This window comes from Haliaeetus albicilla, chromosome 3 (genome assembly GCF_947461875.1).
Source record: "Haliaeetus albicilla chromosome 3, bHalAlb1.1, whole genome shotgun sequence".
Taxonomy (NCBI): Eukaryota; Metazoa; Chordata; class Aves; order Accipitriformes; family Accipitridae; genus Haliaeetus; species Haliaeetus albicilla.
The window spans coordinates 39878634-39895866 of record NC_091485.1 but is presented as its reverse complement, the minus strand read 5'-3'; the positions used below and the strand labels follow the sequence as shown (position 1 = coordinate 39895866).

Sequence of the window (17233 nt, the reverse complement as noted above, 5' to 3'; positions counted from 1 at the left end):
AGAATTGAATGATTGACATAATTGGCTCTAAATCAACTTTAAGACTTAAAATTTTGAAGAGTATTACGGTGGACTATAATGCTTTCTAAAGTCTCTCCTAGTATTTTGTCACTGACAGCAGGCATTAAAATAACACGGAGAAGCTTTAAAAAAATGTAAGGGTGCTCGGCATTTTGAAGTTTATGTTTTGGTTCAGTTTTTAATTGGTATTGCTTTTACCTAGCAAGAAAAATGTATTCTTCACAGGATTTAAAACATATTGAACGTTAAAAAGTCTTTATTAAAATATTTTCATTATGTCACTATTTGCAAATTTGGAAAGGTTCTGAAAAATTTGCAAAGCTCATCCATGCAATTTTTAAGGAGTGTATTACCTTAAATTAATTCATTATCTGTAGTTATTTTAAGGAGATGATTTTAAAAGTGGTTTAAAGAGTTTATTCTTAAGTATTGCAGTTTAAAAGACAGTAGTTACACTACAGTGTAACAAAATGCATAATTACAGATGAAACTGACAGCAAAAGAATGGCATACATAAATACAGATACAAGCAAATATGCCAATCTCATTATTACTGATATGTAAATACCCACCATGGAAACACAACCTGAGCTTTATTTGTTATTATTGTCTAAAAAGAGAAAAGCATTAAAAAGTCAAGGAAGTGGTGTGTGGTGCCTTATTTCCTCCCCAGCCAAATTACTTCTCCCTGAAATATGCATGATAAAAATGTTCATTTTCTTTGACTCACATTTTGGAGCACAACTTGGTTCTGTTTCCACTGTAAGAACAGTCTTACAGATTTAACATCCATACTTGCCATATAGGCTTTTAATCCTGTGAAGATTTAAGTTCAAGGCTAGCTTAATGCACAGAGTAGCCCTAGTTACTTCAGTATGTGTTTTCTGCATGTGGAACATCAATGAAACAGAGCCCTTGTTTTCACAGTCATTATTTTTGAGTAACCATTGCTTTCTGTTTTGACAAAACTACTTTTTACTATAGCTGCAGTTCCCTGAATACCAATATTTTTATCCAAATGTATTTGTAGCCTTGATGTGGCTTCTTAATACAAGTAAATTGAATTTAAATACAATACCATTCCAGCTAAGAATCTTTGGGGAATTTCTGGCACATGGGCCAGGGGACCTGTGACCTCTGCATAGGCCAGGGACTTTTTCCCAGGCAGCCCACGACTCCACCAAGCTTCCCCTCAAAAGCCCACTGTCATCCTCTTCTCCCCTGTGATAACTTTACATTCTTTCAGCATCTCATCCCACCCTGCAGTGCTCCACACCATGCTGTCCCATCTGCTGCCTAAGTTTCATGTCATTCTGTGCTGTAGCCCCTTTGCCCTCTATTGCTCACCTTCCCCTTCTCTTGCCTGGCTGAAACAGAAGAGGAGCTCGGTGTGGAGCAGCACTGGGTGACTTGGTGGCTTTGCACAGGGATGACACGCTGCTTTGGATCTGCAAGTGAGGCTGAAGGACCTGCACGTGCAGAGCACTGCTGAGGCTAGGTGAGGAGAAAGCACTGCATGACAGAGAGGTAGTTAATGAACAGCTTAGAAAAAGTATTTAGAATTCTCACTAGACCCTCAGTAAAGACAAAAATATTCAGACTCCTCCATGAGTAAATTTCAGCCCCAGACATGTCTAACTGTATGGGTATTTCTTACAGATGTTCCACAAAAAGCATCTGTCAGCTCCTGTGGCAGCTTCAATAATCCAAAGGGCTGCACAGTTAGGATCCCAGCAGTATTGAATTCTTTTACTTCACACTGTTCCCTGGCATTTGTCAATTGAAAAGCTTTTAGCTTAGTTTATTTCAGAGCAAACATTTCCCTTTGTCCCCCCAAACATGTTACTTCTTGGATCTGAAGGGCCAGAGATACTGCAGAGCAGAAGGCTGTAATCACAGCACCAGGAGGCGAGGAGCCAGCCTCAGGCATCCCTCTGCACCCACTGTTAGTGTGATATGCTTTCTGCCTGCCAGGTGAAGCACTTGATTCCTCACCTTACAGAATCAAGACTTAAACTTTGAAGGATGAAAGTTTGATGCCCTGCTATGACAAGGACAGTTTTTGCTACAGCATGTGGAGCCCAAGCATCCTGAAACCGATAAAGGAGCATCTCTGGTACTAGCAAACAGAACTGCTGAGGAGCCTCTGGTTTGCTGTGTTTTTCTAAGATGTAGAATGGAAAAAAAATACTTTCCCCACTTAGACTTCCTCTACTAACCTTTATACTTGAGGTTCTCCAGAAGTAGTGGGTTTTCTAAATTACAAAGGAATAAGCTGCCTGTATTGATGATTGTGCATATAGTAAGTTACTTTGAATACAACAAAAGCTTATGTAATGTGAGCCTTAAATGCTTTAAGACATACTCTGACCCCATCAAATAATGGGGCATGATTCCACCAGGTGGTGGAAACAACAGCAATCCATTGTCTTACAGGAGCTAAACTCGTTTCCTCAACTAAGAATCTATTCCACTGACCTTCAGCTCTTACATCACAAAACACTTCGTATGCATTCGCTTCTCTGTAATATGAGTTGTATTTTCTTGGCTTTTGAAAGTAACAAAGAAGCAGAGAGAATAGGGTCTTTTGAACACCTTTTTCACATGTTCACATGCTGCCTTTAATCACATTTGCAGGAAGATGTCAGCCTTTCAAGTACAGTTCTAAGGATGTCAGTGGTGCCGTGAGATCAGGTCTCTGTCCTGCCAAAGGCCAAGTGACTGTCTTAGCCTGTCACAATACTTAATCAGGAAATTATTTTTATTATGGAAACTACTTTCTTTGGCTTTTCTGCTTTAGGCTCTTCAGACATACCAGACTGATCCTGCCATGAGAAAGATGCTAACTCAGCTGTATTTCTATATCATGCCTGTATTTAATGTGGATGGATATCATTTTAGCTGGACAAATGTAAGTAGTATCAGTAATATTACTCAAAAAATTGTTCAGACAGGAAAGATCAAATGGTTGTTACATCATTCAAACATGAATTTCTGTATAATCTGGTCCATCACTTTGTGGCATGCAAAACGGAAGTAAATTACTGCAGTTAAAATATAATACTGAATATGTTTACCAGGGTTGGTTTGTTATGTGTACAAATAGATTTTTGCCAAAATGTAGTAATACTGCTATTTCTATTTTATAACTTATGTTAGGATCGATTTTGGAGAAAAACAAGATCAAAGAACACAAGGTTTCCCTGTCATGGTGTTGATGCTAATCGCAACTGGAAAGTGAAATGGTGCGGTAAGTCTGGAGGTGCTTTGGTCCACCAGTTCAGATTACCCTGTATTTAATTATCCAACAGACTAAGTAGGTTAGGTCACATCCATTGTGAAGTGTTCTCTTTTCCATGGTTAAAGTTGAAGCTACTTTCCCATAAAGCCACAAGCCAAGGCTCAAATCTTTCTTATAGCTTCTAAAAAAACAGAAGTCCTGAACTTTGGAAAAACACATCTCATCGCAAGTAAAAAGTCATGGTGAGTGTGGCAAAAGTAAAAAACACGTATACAGCTATTCTGTATTTGTGCAATCATGTAAATAATTTGAAGCACAGCATTGAGCCTGGCCCATCACATTTCATAATTTACCTGACTACAGCTTTAGGAAATATTTCAAACTTCATTTTATTTAATTCATCAATTCTCTGAAATGGCTTTAGCTTAGGAAATGTCAGACTTGCTTTATTGGCCTCACAGAGAATGTCTGAGAATATTTTAAGGCCATTATTATTAGTGATTTAATAAAGAAAGAAGGTGCTTCTAAATGCATGGAGATCCAGTTTAAAACTCCCAGCACTTCTGTAAATACTTCCATAAAAATTTACCTCAGTTTTGCATAGAGAATGCAGCAGTAATTAAATACTAGCAGAAAATTTGGAATGGGTCCACTGAAGGAGAAATGGTATTATATTAAATCTTACAGCAAGTCATACAGGAGTAAGCATCTGTACAAGTTCTGGTGCAGCAGAAAATAATAGCACTCTGTTGTGAAATACAGCAATATATAACTGGTTCTTCTGCTGGCCTGCCTTTCCATCTTGAGCAACTTCCTTCACCTCTGTGTACAGCTGTTTTCTCCTCCAGCATTCCTTATTTACATTATAAACTTGTAAAGACAGAAACTGTGTTTGCATAGTGCTAGTGCAACAGCCCTCCCTTCAGCCTGTCCCTCTTCCACTGGAACTCTCTAGGTGTTTCAAGCACTGTACAGTCTGTCTTGCAGCGACTGGATTCTTTAAGTAGATTTTTGAGAACTGTGAGGATAAAAGTGAGTGCAAATAATCTGCCTGGGGAGATTACAAATGAGGTGAGAGTGAACAGAAGCATGCATTCAATACAGTATGGACCTGTGAAATATGCTTCCAATTTTTTTTGACTCTACTTGCAGTAAGAAGGGAGCTGAAACAGAGGCAGTTACAGAAAGCCTGTGTTAGCTGAGAATCCCTCCACTACAGAAGACAGTCCCATGGCTGCTATCACGATCTTTAAGGCAAAAATAATGTAGCAATGAACCAAAAAGTCCTGCATCACAGTTACCATCTTTTACTTAAGTACCTAAGTCACAACTGCAGGTATTTGGGGGACATACATTTACTGTTCAGAAGATAGACAGCCACTGGCATAGTTAGAATGAACGGTCTTCAGAGCCATATTATAGGTACCTATCAGTGCAACGTTAATACTCACACAGTGCATTTTCTTTCTGTGCCTAATTCATCTTTCTTGGGTTCAAATCACTTTGCCTCTCCCTCTTCCTGCTCCCTAGCCACTGTGTTAAAGCATACTTTTTACTCACTCCTGAAAATATTTGCTTAGTTTTCAGTAAAAAACATTTTTTCTAGGCTGAGTGAAACTATAACATGACACACACGCATTGCATGTTGTAGTCCACTACTTGTTGCATTTCTGCCCTCCACTGAACATGAAAGACAGATCCTCACCCCGAGTTTAAAAAATAAAAATTCCTTCAAAGTTGCTCATCATCCCACCAAGCACATGCTCTGCTTCCCTCACAGGACCCCAAACTCTGTCTGATTCTCTATTTTGCCAGAGAATAAAGAGCTCTTTCATGAACTGGGCTGACTGGTGCTCAGAAGATCCTCACCCAGCACCCTATGTTCTCATTAATCTGACACTAAATGAGGCAGAGAAGAATCTGGATCATATCACACTTTGAGGCTTGATAATCTTGGGGTGTTTAACATTTAATACTGCATATGCTTTTAAAAACCTTTTAATTCAGTTGTGTTGCACTTGCAGTTTGCAGACAGGCTTGAACTTCACTGTGGGGCTTCCAGGCAGGTGAGTTGTGGCAGAATCCAGCCCCAGCAAAGCCACTGAATGCTAGCTGCAGTGAGCTCTTTGGTAAAGATAACACAGCATCTCTTCTGCTTTCCTCTTCCCTTCTGGTGTAGGACTTTGATGTAAGCTTTATGATGTTGCTTCTGTATTCTCTAGGGACCAAGAAAAGGGCCATATCACTGGTTGTGGTAGATTTTACTCTGCAGCACCCTGTACCCAAAATAGTGCACAGAAATTGCACACAGACCCAGGTGAATACTGACAGCAAGATCTCTGAGTAGAAATGCTCCTTGCAGTATATACGTATGTGCAATAACTAGCACAATGGTTTAATGTTCATGAAATAAACAGCAATTTTAAAGCCAATAATGAGGTACTTACTTAGAACTAAATCATGTCATAGGGCAAATCCAGTTAAAGCGGTTGCATCCAAAGCCCCCAAGAGAGCAGCAGTGGGAGTTAAAATTTCCAGTGCATCCCATTTTCCAGTGCACCCCATTGCTCACTGAGGACAGTACCCCACACTGGCAGAAGAAGTGGCTGCAAGGAATTTTGAGAACCATGCTCCAGCTCATCCATCCTCCCAGTCTTTCTTCCATACCAAAGCATTGGTTTTATCAGTCTCTGCACACGTTTCCTTTGTACATTTGATCTCATGGTAGATGTTGGAGGATATTTGTCCTCCCCTGGTATGCTATCAGGTACAAAAATAAGGCAGCATGGTAACATTTTATGCAATTGCATTTTCTTCTCATGACTGTAACTCAGAAATTTCACAGGAGTTGATACGTACTGTATCATTTTTTTCTTTCTTGTGTTACTTCAAAAGAACTTCCAGTAGGAAAATTGAGGCTATCCTTACGTTATCCAAGGCCACCAAACCCTCTCTTTTTACTACCAGCCAGCTTCAGTTAAGGAAAGGCATTAACTACAGCTGGGATTGCAAATGGCTCACGATAGAAGGCTGGACAGTTTAGAGAGTTTTTTTCTTCACTGAAAGTCACTAAACTGAGTCATATTTTACCATTGAGTTATGTTACCATTCATTAGCTTGTAGGATTCTGCCATTCATTAACTGTGATGTCCGTTTTCATGATTCAGTATACTACACTGCTACAGGAGATGAAGTATCCATAAAAAAAAGCAAAGGTGCCGGAGGCTCTGTTAAATAGCTCTCCTTTAGCTATATTATCTGACAAGACATCGAGGCAGAGTGCTCTTGGGATTTGGATGACTTGGTGGCCATCTGTTCTGCAGGGAGGAGACCATCTGCCCTCTATGTAACCTTTCCATATCCACTGCAATCTAAGCACTAATACCTTTTGAAATCCCCACCTGTGGCCATTGAATGGTAGCCTCAATTTTCATATTACAAATGAAGCTGCAGCATGAAATTCTTCCACTTTTTGATTGCATAACCCTGTTTTAGTTCATAATATTATGCCTTCTCACACACTGCTCTTTTCTTATTATTTGAAGATGGCAGTACTTACTATACAAAGGAAAGCTAATGAAACACTGTTTCTGTAAGTCCCTGATGACACCAGGGAATGTCACAACAAAACTATTATTATTCTGTGGGTCAGTGTAAAACATGTGGCATTTTGAAATCCCAGTGGATAAAAGAGCAGAGTGGATTTGCATAAATATTGTTCTTTTAGGCTCAGGCCTTAAGCTGTAAATGAGATGGTGGCTTGATGAGATCCAGAATTGCTAGATGATAAAGGAGCCACTGCCACATCTCCTTTTCTGAGTTTCATCTTTCAGTACCTCATGGGATGTTACAAGCAGGCTACACTTCTGCAGCTTACTGCCACCTCAGCAGGTTGACATGATGAAAGATATCCTCGCAACTGAACCCCTGCCCCAAACTTGAAGGAAAATTAAGCCCTGTGCAAACTGAGATGAATTGTATTTTAGTTAATTGAGCAATCATCCCATGTGGCTTCTCATTTTTTTCCTGGAAGGTTTGCAAGAGTAAAAATAGGCAGTAGTCAGGAACTATTCCCATGTTTTAAGCCAGACTCTTAAGATAATCATAGAATTGTTTAGGTTGGAAAAGACCTTTAAGATCATCGAGTCCAATTGTAACCCAACACCACCATGCCCACTAAACCAATAATGCCTGTTGAGGTTATCTACCTACCATTGTAACCACCTCTGTAGTAGCAAGTATGTTAAACTGCTCTTAAAGGCTAGATTTGTCTTGGCAGTGACGAGTGAAAGAGGTATAGCTCTCTGATTTCAAATTGACCAGTTGAGACCCTTCAATAGTTTTAATACTGGAATGCTATCATAAAATGTGCAACTCGTATGGAAAGCCAGGGAAGAAAATACAATAAAGTCAGGCTCTTCTTTTTCTGTTGCGTTAAAAATATGTCCTCTGGGGAGAACTGCATGTAGTTGGCCAATTGGCAGTTTGGTGTGTCTACTAGATGAACAAGCAGATTGCTGTACTGAGGTCCCACTGGCTTATGCCCATCAGTCACAAGAAAGCAATTTGTTTATTGCTTTTCACACTTTTGCACACAGACCCACACAGGCTGAGCCAGAAGTTGACCCTTGGAAATTCTCTGTGCTCGTTCACCATCAACTTTCTCTTTCAATCCCTAGATGAAGGTGCTTCATTTCACCCCTGCGATGACACCTACTGTGGTCCCTTTCCTGAGTCTGAGCCTGAAGTAAAGGCAGTTGCTCATTTTCTCCGCAAACATCGGAAACAAATAAAAGCCTATTTGTCCTTCCATGCATATGCGCAGATGCTGCTGTACCCTTATTCTTACAAATATGCAACTATTCCAAACTTCAGCTGCGTGGTAAGTACATTAAAACTTGGGAAAACTTCTTCCCTACGTAATATTTTTTGGTACATTTTGTTTTGAGAGGAGACTTGTTTCTTCAGTACTTTGCACATATTTAATATTGAGTGGTATTTATTCTGGATCTGCTTGGAATTGCATTTCTGGTTATATAACCTTCACTCAAAGTGAGTCAGTGGCAGTTTGATTAAAATGGTATAGTGCCTTCCATCCATCAGTCCCTTTAAATTACTTTATAGGATAAATCCCTGGGTTCTAATTATAGTTATTATCATTTTCTTTAATTAACTGTAATGGGAATTACGTAGTTAAGTCCTTGGGCATCTAGCTGAAATTCTGTCCCTTCATGCTCAGAACTTAAACACTAGGAGCACAAAGAAGATCATCCTCAATGTTGTGAACAAAATAAAATTGAAATGGTTTATCTTTATCAATTAGAGGAGAAATCTCATAGATTTCACCAAAAGTAAAGCTTCGATAGCTTTATGTATCATCCTGCTCAGACATAGTGTTCTTAATACTTTAAGACAAGCAGTTAATTAACATCAGTGGCTTTTGTCTATTAGAAGAATACATTAATAAGACGACTTTTTTTTATGCAAGCCTATCAATTTACAGATATGTACATTTCACATATTCCATGCTCATCCAAATGCAGAAGAACTACCCCCTCTGCTCACAGTCTGAGGTCTGTTTTTAGCCAGTCTCCTGTACATAAAACCCTCCCTATGGCTTATTCTCTTAGGGAAACGTGGCTAAGCTTTCCTTTGCTCCTGCTCACAGACACACATTATACCAACCAGTTGCAAGCCTGTTTCTTTTGCCCTTAGTCCCCAGTAAACTTTACATTGTCCATATATCTCCCATTTTGGCCTTGAAATTTGCAGTGACTTTTAACTTACCAGTTTAAGCTAGTTCACTTCAAAGGAGCTTCACTGCACCTTAGATTTATGCTGTGCAGAATAAATGATGTTGTCAGTCCCTGGAGCTTTGCTGAAGTTTCACTAAGCTGCCCTCCCAGGAGGCTGAGCAGCCAGCACTCCACAAACTAAACTCTTTGTGGGTTTATTTCTGTTAAGACACTTAATTCAGCAGCTACTAAAAATTCTCCTGTCTGATGTCATTCCTGGGAAACAGAGCAAATTAGAAGCTAACTAAGCAGCCAGAGGAGCTGAAAACATGAGACTTGTGGGGACTGACCACCCAGCCCTGCACTGACTGTGAATAAATCCATGAATCTTCTTTTTATTCTACCTTCTCCACCCTCTTTTGGGAAGTGGCAAAGAGAAAGAAGCTCCCCAAGTGAATTGGTGGCTATTACTTACCAAAAAATATAGACTGGGAATTTAAAACCACAGTATCTCATTCCTTTGAAGGCCAGCAGGTGCAAGAATATTTTCTGAAGAACAGACAACACAGCAGAAGGTAAAGACGTGGTGTTAGGAAGAATCAGCATCTCCTCTGCAAGTAGATGATTACTGGGTATCTGATGAAAATATCCGGAGTAACGTAAGGCAATAGCAGACGCTGTGTCAGGAAATTCATTGTAAGGAAAAGGAGTCTCTAACTGAGAGTTTTCACACATACCAGTGAATCTTCAGTACATGTTGTTCTTGCTGCTCAAGGGCGATTTCTGTTCTGAGACGGGGAGTAACTGCCCCTGAGCACACACACTCTGTCTTTCCATCCACAGCTTTTAGACCAAAGGAACCCAGTTTTTGATGTGTAGTAGGTGTTTCCCAGGTTTGTGAGACCTTGCATCAGGCTTTTCATCAGAGGGAGTAGAGCACAGTCCTAAAGGCACAAAGAAAGACACTGTTTTAGACAACAGCCCTGGACAAATGGAAGCCAAATGCCAGTTCTAAATATTTTGCTAGTATTTGGACTCTATACTTCTTTTTATTGCAGTGAGTCAAAAAGAACAGGGAGGTTAGCATAAGAAACTGAAGTAATTTCCTGTTATTTAGAAAACTCGTTATGGGGATCACAGAGAAAATGAATGGAATACTGTTGCTTATTTATTTGTGTGTTTTAATATTTGCCTACAGCCAAAGGCTCCATCACCTGGTGCCTCCTAAATGAATAGTCTTTAATATTTGAAGTGTCGAAAATGGTGACTGAGGCTGAGGTTTCAGATTCTGCAGTTCTTTCAGAAATTACAGTGAGCTGGAAGGTGGCAGATCTCTGCTTCCTGCTGCTGATGGAACAAGCTTTGTTGGTCTCCATGAACTGTGTACAGTGGACAACTGTAGGACTCCACGCACCTAGTAGATAAATAACATTTGGTGCTAACAGGGGTCCACAATTAATCCTGAGCAGAAGAAAGGATGTTTCTGTCTGGGTCGTATCATTCTAGTGAGCTGTCAGTTACCACTTTGATTAGTGTTCAATTATTCAGAGTTGCTTTGAAACTGGAGAGCTGTGTACTGATCACAACATGCATATTCTGTTCTAATTTAGGCACAACTCTCTTATTAACAGTCTCCTGAAATCTGTTCTTTTAAGATACTTAAAACGAAAGTGCGCTTTTAGATTGAAAAAAAAACCAGCAGAAACATTCATCCATCTCCAGAGTTTAAATTCCACCTACTTTTCATCCCCTTTCTTCCTATACAGTCATTTGCCTTAGCGTTTGTAGTGAATTTATATGGCATGACTGAGTTTGTGTATGTCTTTATAAAAATCTGGTAATTTTATGTGAAGCTTTCTCCTTGAGGGTGTTCAAAGGCTGGTTGCCTGGATTTATTCAGGATCCAACCTGTGCAGTATGATGCGGTTGAGAACTGTCCCCTTCTTTGAGCACATAACTCCAACAGTGAAAGCAAGCAGCACCCCTCAAGGCTAAGAGCATCACGTTCACAGTGCCCAGGAACGCCTGCCTACATGGTGGACATGGACTTGGGTCACTCCCGCTCTGGCCTCCAAAAGGTTGCTGCCTCTGCACAGAACCCAGTACTGTTGTGCTGGTTTTACATGGGCATTGCCAAACTATTTCTTCAGAAGAATTTCAACAGGGCTTGCTTCTGTTATCTCATTGCTGTACAATGCGTAAGTCATGCACAGGGAGTCTTCTCCTTTGTGGCTGTTCTCCTTTCCATCACGCGTTTACCAGGACATTGCTCTCCACCCATCTCAGCTCCCTCGGCTGAGCCCTGCCTCTCACTCCCTTGGCGTCAGGCCTGTTGTCAGGCCGTCCCAGCTCCGCACCACAGCCCTGCGACGGTAGGCACAGCTGCTTGCCAAATTTCTGTTGAGCAACTGAGCCTGGTACTTGGGGCTTCAGTGCAGGCACCGGACAACAGCCCCAGGCTGCAGCTGGAGCTTCCCACTCCCCGGAGCCCTGCAAGGCCCCACTGCCACCGCCGTGGCCTTGCATTGCCACCCCGCCGCCCTCACGGCGTCCAACACCTCTGACCCCATCATGGGTCTTGTGTGTCGTGACTCACAGAAGTTGAGGCATCTGTAAGAGGAGGAAGAGTCCCAAGTGACAGCCCTTCCCCCTTCCTCGGACCTCCTCCCACCTCCTCATCTTTGGTGTTAGGGTGAGTCAGAGGTTACCCCTCACACCGGCTGGCGACCACGTCCCAAGCCGGCAGAAGTTCCCGGCAGCATTGACCTCAGCAGTCCCTGGCTCCACGCACTCTCTCGTGGAGGTGGCAAGAGGAAGAGAAGGGGCAAGCTGAAAATGTCAGTCTCCAGCACTGTCATCCCTGTGCTGAGAAACAAACAGACAAAAAATCTAGTTCTGCCTAATACCTTTTAATAATGGCATAAAAAAGTGCTCTTTCATTTGCTAGGAGCAGTTCTCAGCATAAAATAAACTCTCCAAAGCCCTACCTGCTGGCCACTAAGTGAAAATAAACTTTTTTTTTTTTTTCTGGAATGACGTTTTAAAACGATTTTCTCTGGCTTCTCTACTCGGGCGGACAAAGACCCTCAGCAGGAATGCCTGCACAGGTCAGACCAAGGATTAAGCCAGAATCCCAATTCCTGACAATGGCAAAAAAGTAGAAGGTTAGGGAAAATGTATGAACGGAAAGGCAAGTATAGAGTAATCCCTCCCCAGTGCATTCATCTAGTGCCTCATGAATAACAAGGTATGGACCAAGTTCATGAAGACTTGCATAAACTGAAACCTACATCTCTTCAGTTCATAGAAATAAAACAACCATAGCAGCTTTACCCAGTGGTTCACAGTCCAGCAATTTCTAGCTCCAAAGATGTTCATTTCCTGCTCTCTACAGGGAGATGGCTCTCTGTTTTCCTAGATGTTCCCGGCCTTCACTGTACATTCTCCAGGATCCTTTTCTGTGGGATTATAATATTCCTTTTTCTTTTGAATATGTGCATCCTGTCTCTGTGTTCAGATGCACTATCCACGTGTGACCCTCAGAACTTGCCATGGGCCAGGCCTTCTGCACCCAGTTTCACAGGATGCCATGAACCTCCTAAACAGACTGCATCCATATTGGTGTTGAAATGTAGGTGCTGATTTTCCCCATACAGTACTGAAATCACATTTCTGCAATAGTGGAAAGAGTTCTCCAAGCCTAACTGGAGAAAGTTAGACCAGCAGTGAACATTCACCTGTCTGTCAGAGATTCAGGAGTGAAATTTGCCTCCTTCCTTCTTCCCACTCTGCTCACTGAACCACTATGGAGTGCCACCAAGAGATCATTTCTCCTTCACAAGCCCAGCAGAGATGAGGTTTAGTGGGCTGGGAAATGCATCCACAGGTACTGGCAGAAAATGCATGCATGGCTTTTAAACTGCATAAAAAAGAGATTATCTCATCTCATGGTCTCACATGTTGCCTAAATTTGTTGTGTCACTAAATTGGTATATATACCTATAATTACAAATACTTAATGGCTGATCGCAGTGCAGTGAGCTTCTTTATGCCATGAAAATACCAAACCAAGTTTTTCAGGGAATTAGGGAATTGCTGTCAATAAAAATAAATAATGCATTTATCCTTTAAAATAAATTTAAATTAGCTGCCATGGACTCATGGAACACAGCATTACGCTGGAAGTTAATGATCCATAGCTCAGGTTCCAATCATATTACAGTATTTAATTCAAAGTCTAATTTATATATTTGTTTTTCTTCCCCGCACAGGAATCAGCAGCCTATAATGCTGTTAACGCTCTTCAGTCAGCCTATGGTATAAGATACAGATATGGTCCTGCATCTAGCACTTTGTGTAAGTTTTCCTCTGGCACAGGTTTGTGACTTTGACCTACCTATAGTGAGGAGATTACCCTTATTATAACAAAGAAAGCAAACAGTGTTTAAAGTGAACTTTGTTCCAGGTGTGGATGGTGAGGAAGGCGGAAGATAAAGTTTTGTGACTGATTCAGTTAGTTGATTGCAGTAAGATTAACTCGATGCAATAAAAGAGATTAAAATGCAATGCATTTGAGAGGCGAAAGCCAGCAAATAACATGTTCAGAACATATAAAAACAGATTTAAAAAAAAAAAAAGAAAGATAAAACAAGATCTTAAAAAGCATATCTTTATCAGGCACTTTAAATGCACTAGTAAGTTATAAAATATTTGGGAGGAAATAATTCAAACTATGTTTCGTTTTTCACCATTACTTCGCCTCTCCTTCTTTGCAATTGTGGACATCACCTAAAATTTAGGGTGATGTCTTTAAAAACTAGGTTTCAAATGTCTCTGTGTCTAGATGATGATAAATGATAGCAACAGTATCTTTATTTGGACATCTTCCATTTTTCAGAGGGAAATTTCAAATGCATTTTTCCCTATAACAAAATATCTTTAAAATACGCCTTTTAAATAGGGAACAACATTTGTCAGGCAAGCTCTCCATGTAGACAGGTAAGAGAAAAAGAAGTTCAATAGTTTTCAATGAGACTTTTTTTTACTGAAACTATGAGGCCTGAATGCTCTTGGTAATGATAACAGGCATTGAAAAAGTGAGAGGCTTAAGTAAATAGTAAGATTTTTCACAAGAAACCTCCTGCATCTCCTCTGCTGTTGCTGTGTTTTGGCTAGAGCTCCACTTTATTGTGGGCCTCCATCTCACAGCACAGTCGTCATCTTGTGCTCATTACAGTGCAGTCACTCACTATGTCAAAGGAAGAGCAGTGTAAGTTAATGCCAGAATTGCACAGAAGACAGCAGGCCACATGAGAGATGGATCTTTATATAAATATAAGTGTCTTGGGTAATCAACATATGGAGATAACGAAAGCATAAGAAGCACACTTCCTCGGGAAGGTTTGTTAATATTAGACACCACCTATGCAAATGCTCTTATGCTCTAAGGAAATGGTGAGAAAACAAGACAGAAATGAAGAGAAAAGAATTTTAAAAGCACTTTGAAAAGGAGAATGTAGATTACTTTATCAATTTTCTCCCTTCTCCCTGCAAAGGAATTGCCTAAAAAACCCAAGTTAAACCCAGGAGCGTGCAGAGCCCCAGTCCAGCTGAGCGATCTTTGTGGAAGCAAAGCTTTAGACTGCACTCACCTGGGGACAAGAACAGTTTGAAGTTTTATTCTAAATGTTCTCTTTTATTAAAGTTTTGCTTTACACAAAAAAGTCAGTTATTGATTTTTTTCCTGTGAAACTCAAGGGTCTAATTTATATTGTGCTGAGCACCTTTCACCATGCCCTTCTCTGAAGGGTGTTCAGGATCAGGGCAAGCAACAGCTGGAGTTGCAAGTATATTCATTGAGGCCTGGAGACAAAATGCCACAAGAACCCTCTGGTGCTTTCAACGTGACCTGCATTTAACATTTTTTAAAATTTTCTCTGAATTCCCTCTCTCAGATGTGAGTTCTGGTAGCTCTATGGACTGGGCCTACAAAAATGGTATCCCCTACGCATTTGCGTTTGAGCTGCGTGACACCGGCCATTTTGGATTTTTACTTCCCGAGACGCTGATCAAACCAACCTGCACAGAGACCATGCTTGCAGTTAAAAATATAACTCTTCATCTGCTGAAGAAATGTCATTGAGAGCTATTTCTAGGAGCTGGAAGTGAGCGCTTTACTCCCAGTGCTGATGCCTTTCAGTGTATTCAGTTGCCATTCTAAGCTTGGCCACTTCAAAATTATAGAAGCTAATGGGAAATATGGTATTGTTTCTGCCAGACTTACATGGTGGGAAATGGAAAACATAATTTAATATCTGCTCTACAGAAGTCCATAAAGTTGATATACTGACTTAGTTACCAGTTTGGTGTAAAATAGTCTGTTCTTTTTGCAATAAAGCTTTGATACTACAACTTCAGTGGGGCAGGTCCAGGTCCACATACAGGTGCCTGAAATAAAACTCAACTTCCAGACAGTCCCTGGCCTTACTCCTTTCCCTAACAGTAAGACTTCCCTCAGTGGGGTCTCTCGAACCAAGGGATAAAGTTTACATTCATGTATATGTACTCTGTGATCCAACCCAGGTCCATGTCTATAGCACTAAATGGCATACAGTTGCAGCTGGCCATGCTGCAAGCGGCCATGTGGCTTCTTTCTGCACATATACATACTCATGTATATGCATTTTTGTGATTTTTTTTTTCATGTAATGCAATAATTTGACCCAAGGTTTCCTTTAACTGTTCGGAGAAACCTATTTTCAAATATATAAATTGGGGTGGACTCAAAATCAACATATTGCCTTTGAAAATGTAACTTAACTAGAGGTGTGTAAGAATTATAATGAAATATTATTGAGATATACAATACTCTGCTTTATGGAGAGACAAAGCAACTTGCCATGGTTTGGAACTTGGAAGCCGGCAGTTAGCTGGTGCATCTGGGTTCTGCTGCAGTCAGTGTCTGCCCATTGCCACCAGCCAAGGATCTAGCCTTAAACTGTAACTTACTGATGTTAACTGATGTTTTATTTATTGGTATTCTTGCAGTGAATTCTGTAGCTCTATGGCTATGTGGCTGTTCTTCTTGGAAGTTGTACTATTTGCATGTTTTAAAGGAATTAATAATAGATTCTTAAATGAGCCGGATGTAAAAGCAGAAGCTTTGCGGCTGAAATACAGTGAATAAGCACCATGTTTGAAAGAATAATAATGAAAGCACAGAGAATATAACAACTTGTTGAGGGTTTTTTTTACTTTTAAAATACTATTTTTTTGATCTTATAATATCTGCAAAAGCATATATTTTACTTTATTAATTTTTACTTTAATCTTATGCCATAACATGTTAAATAAAACATATTTGTTAATAAAATCATCAAAGGCTTTTGAAGTATTCTTCATATTTCATTTAAGTATTAAAGCTTTAGTTCAAGGATGTGACAGTTTTACCTATCTGTAAAACATTACTGACACCAAGGATGCCATATTTTAAAAACCCTACATCCTCTCTAAGAAAGTACTTGAACTTAGCAAATGGACAACCTTTATGAGACTAGGGAGCACTGTATTTAATTAAGAATATCCTTGTCTTCAGAACTGCAAAAGGCAATCAGTGAGCAAAGATGACAGAACTGCATTCTATTTGTTTAACATTTTGTTAATAAAAAGTATTTATTTTAAATAAGGTTTCTGAAAGCTTGTTCAGATTTGATTAGTTCAGACTTGTTTGAGTAATGCAAGTTTCTATTCTGGTTTAGTAAAAATCTAGGGGACAGCAGCTCTCATCCACTAGTCATTTCCAATTGCTTGTGACGATAATCATTAAATATTTTGAAGACAGCAATAACTGTCTTTTGCTATGCACAGATTCTTGACCAACGGTCTCAATAGTGGTGTAAATATTAGCACCAATTGTTGTGAGTTATTCTCAATTTAGGTGACAAGATTGAACTTCTGCAAGGACATTAAGAGACTGAAGTGAAGGACAGAAGGCATGAGAGATGCCTACCAGCATGAGGCAAATTTACCTCTGGATTGCTACAGTACAAACTTTTTCAAGTATGCGCCGGGAGAAACCAGATTCAGATGTGACGGTTTGATTCCTGCTCGTAGTCCAACAGTTTGTCACATGAAACATTTCAGCTTTATCTTCATACCATCACATCTCCACTGGTACTGGAAAGTAATTGAACTCTTGGAGCAAGAAAGGGGAAAAAAAAACCAAACAAACCCTCTT

At 40.1% G+C, this 17233-nt stretch overlaps 1 protein-coding gene and 1 long non-coding RNA gene across 2 annotated transcripts in view; one reads left to right on the top strand and one right to left on the bottom strand.

Annotated features, from left to right (window-relative positions):
• The window catches only part of CPA6 (carboxypeptidase A6), an 85532-nt gene extending 69163 nt beyond the window's left edge, over positions 1-16369 (top strand). Inside the window, exons 7-11 of the mRNA XM_069779482.1 lie at positions 2822-2932; positions 3181-3271; positions 7942-8144; positions 13269-13353; positions 14952-16369. Coding sequence (XP_069635583.1) covers positions 2822-2932; positions 3181-3271; positions 7942-8144; positions 13269-13353; positions 14952-15139 — 678 coding nt within the window. The 3' untranslated portion in view covers positions 15140-16369. The remainder of the gene's footprint in view (positions 1-2821; positions 2933-3180; positions 3272-7941; positions 8145-13268; positions 13354-14951) is intronic.
• The window catches only part of LOC138684774 (uncharacterized), a 28506-nt gene continuing 20761 nt past the window's right edge, over positions 9489-17233 (bottom strand). The window contains exons 3-4 of the long non-coding RNA XR_011324042.1: positions 9735-9941; positions 9489-9633 (exon numbers count right to left, since the gene is read on the bottom strand). This is a non-coding gene — a long non-coding RNA (uncharacterized lncRNA). The remainder of the gene's footprint in view (positions 9634-9734; positions 9942-17233) is intronic.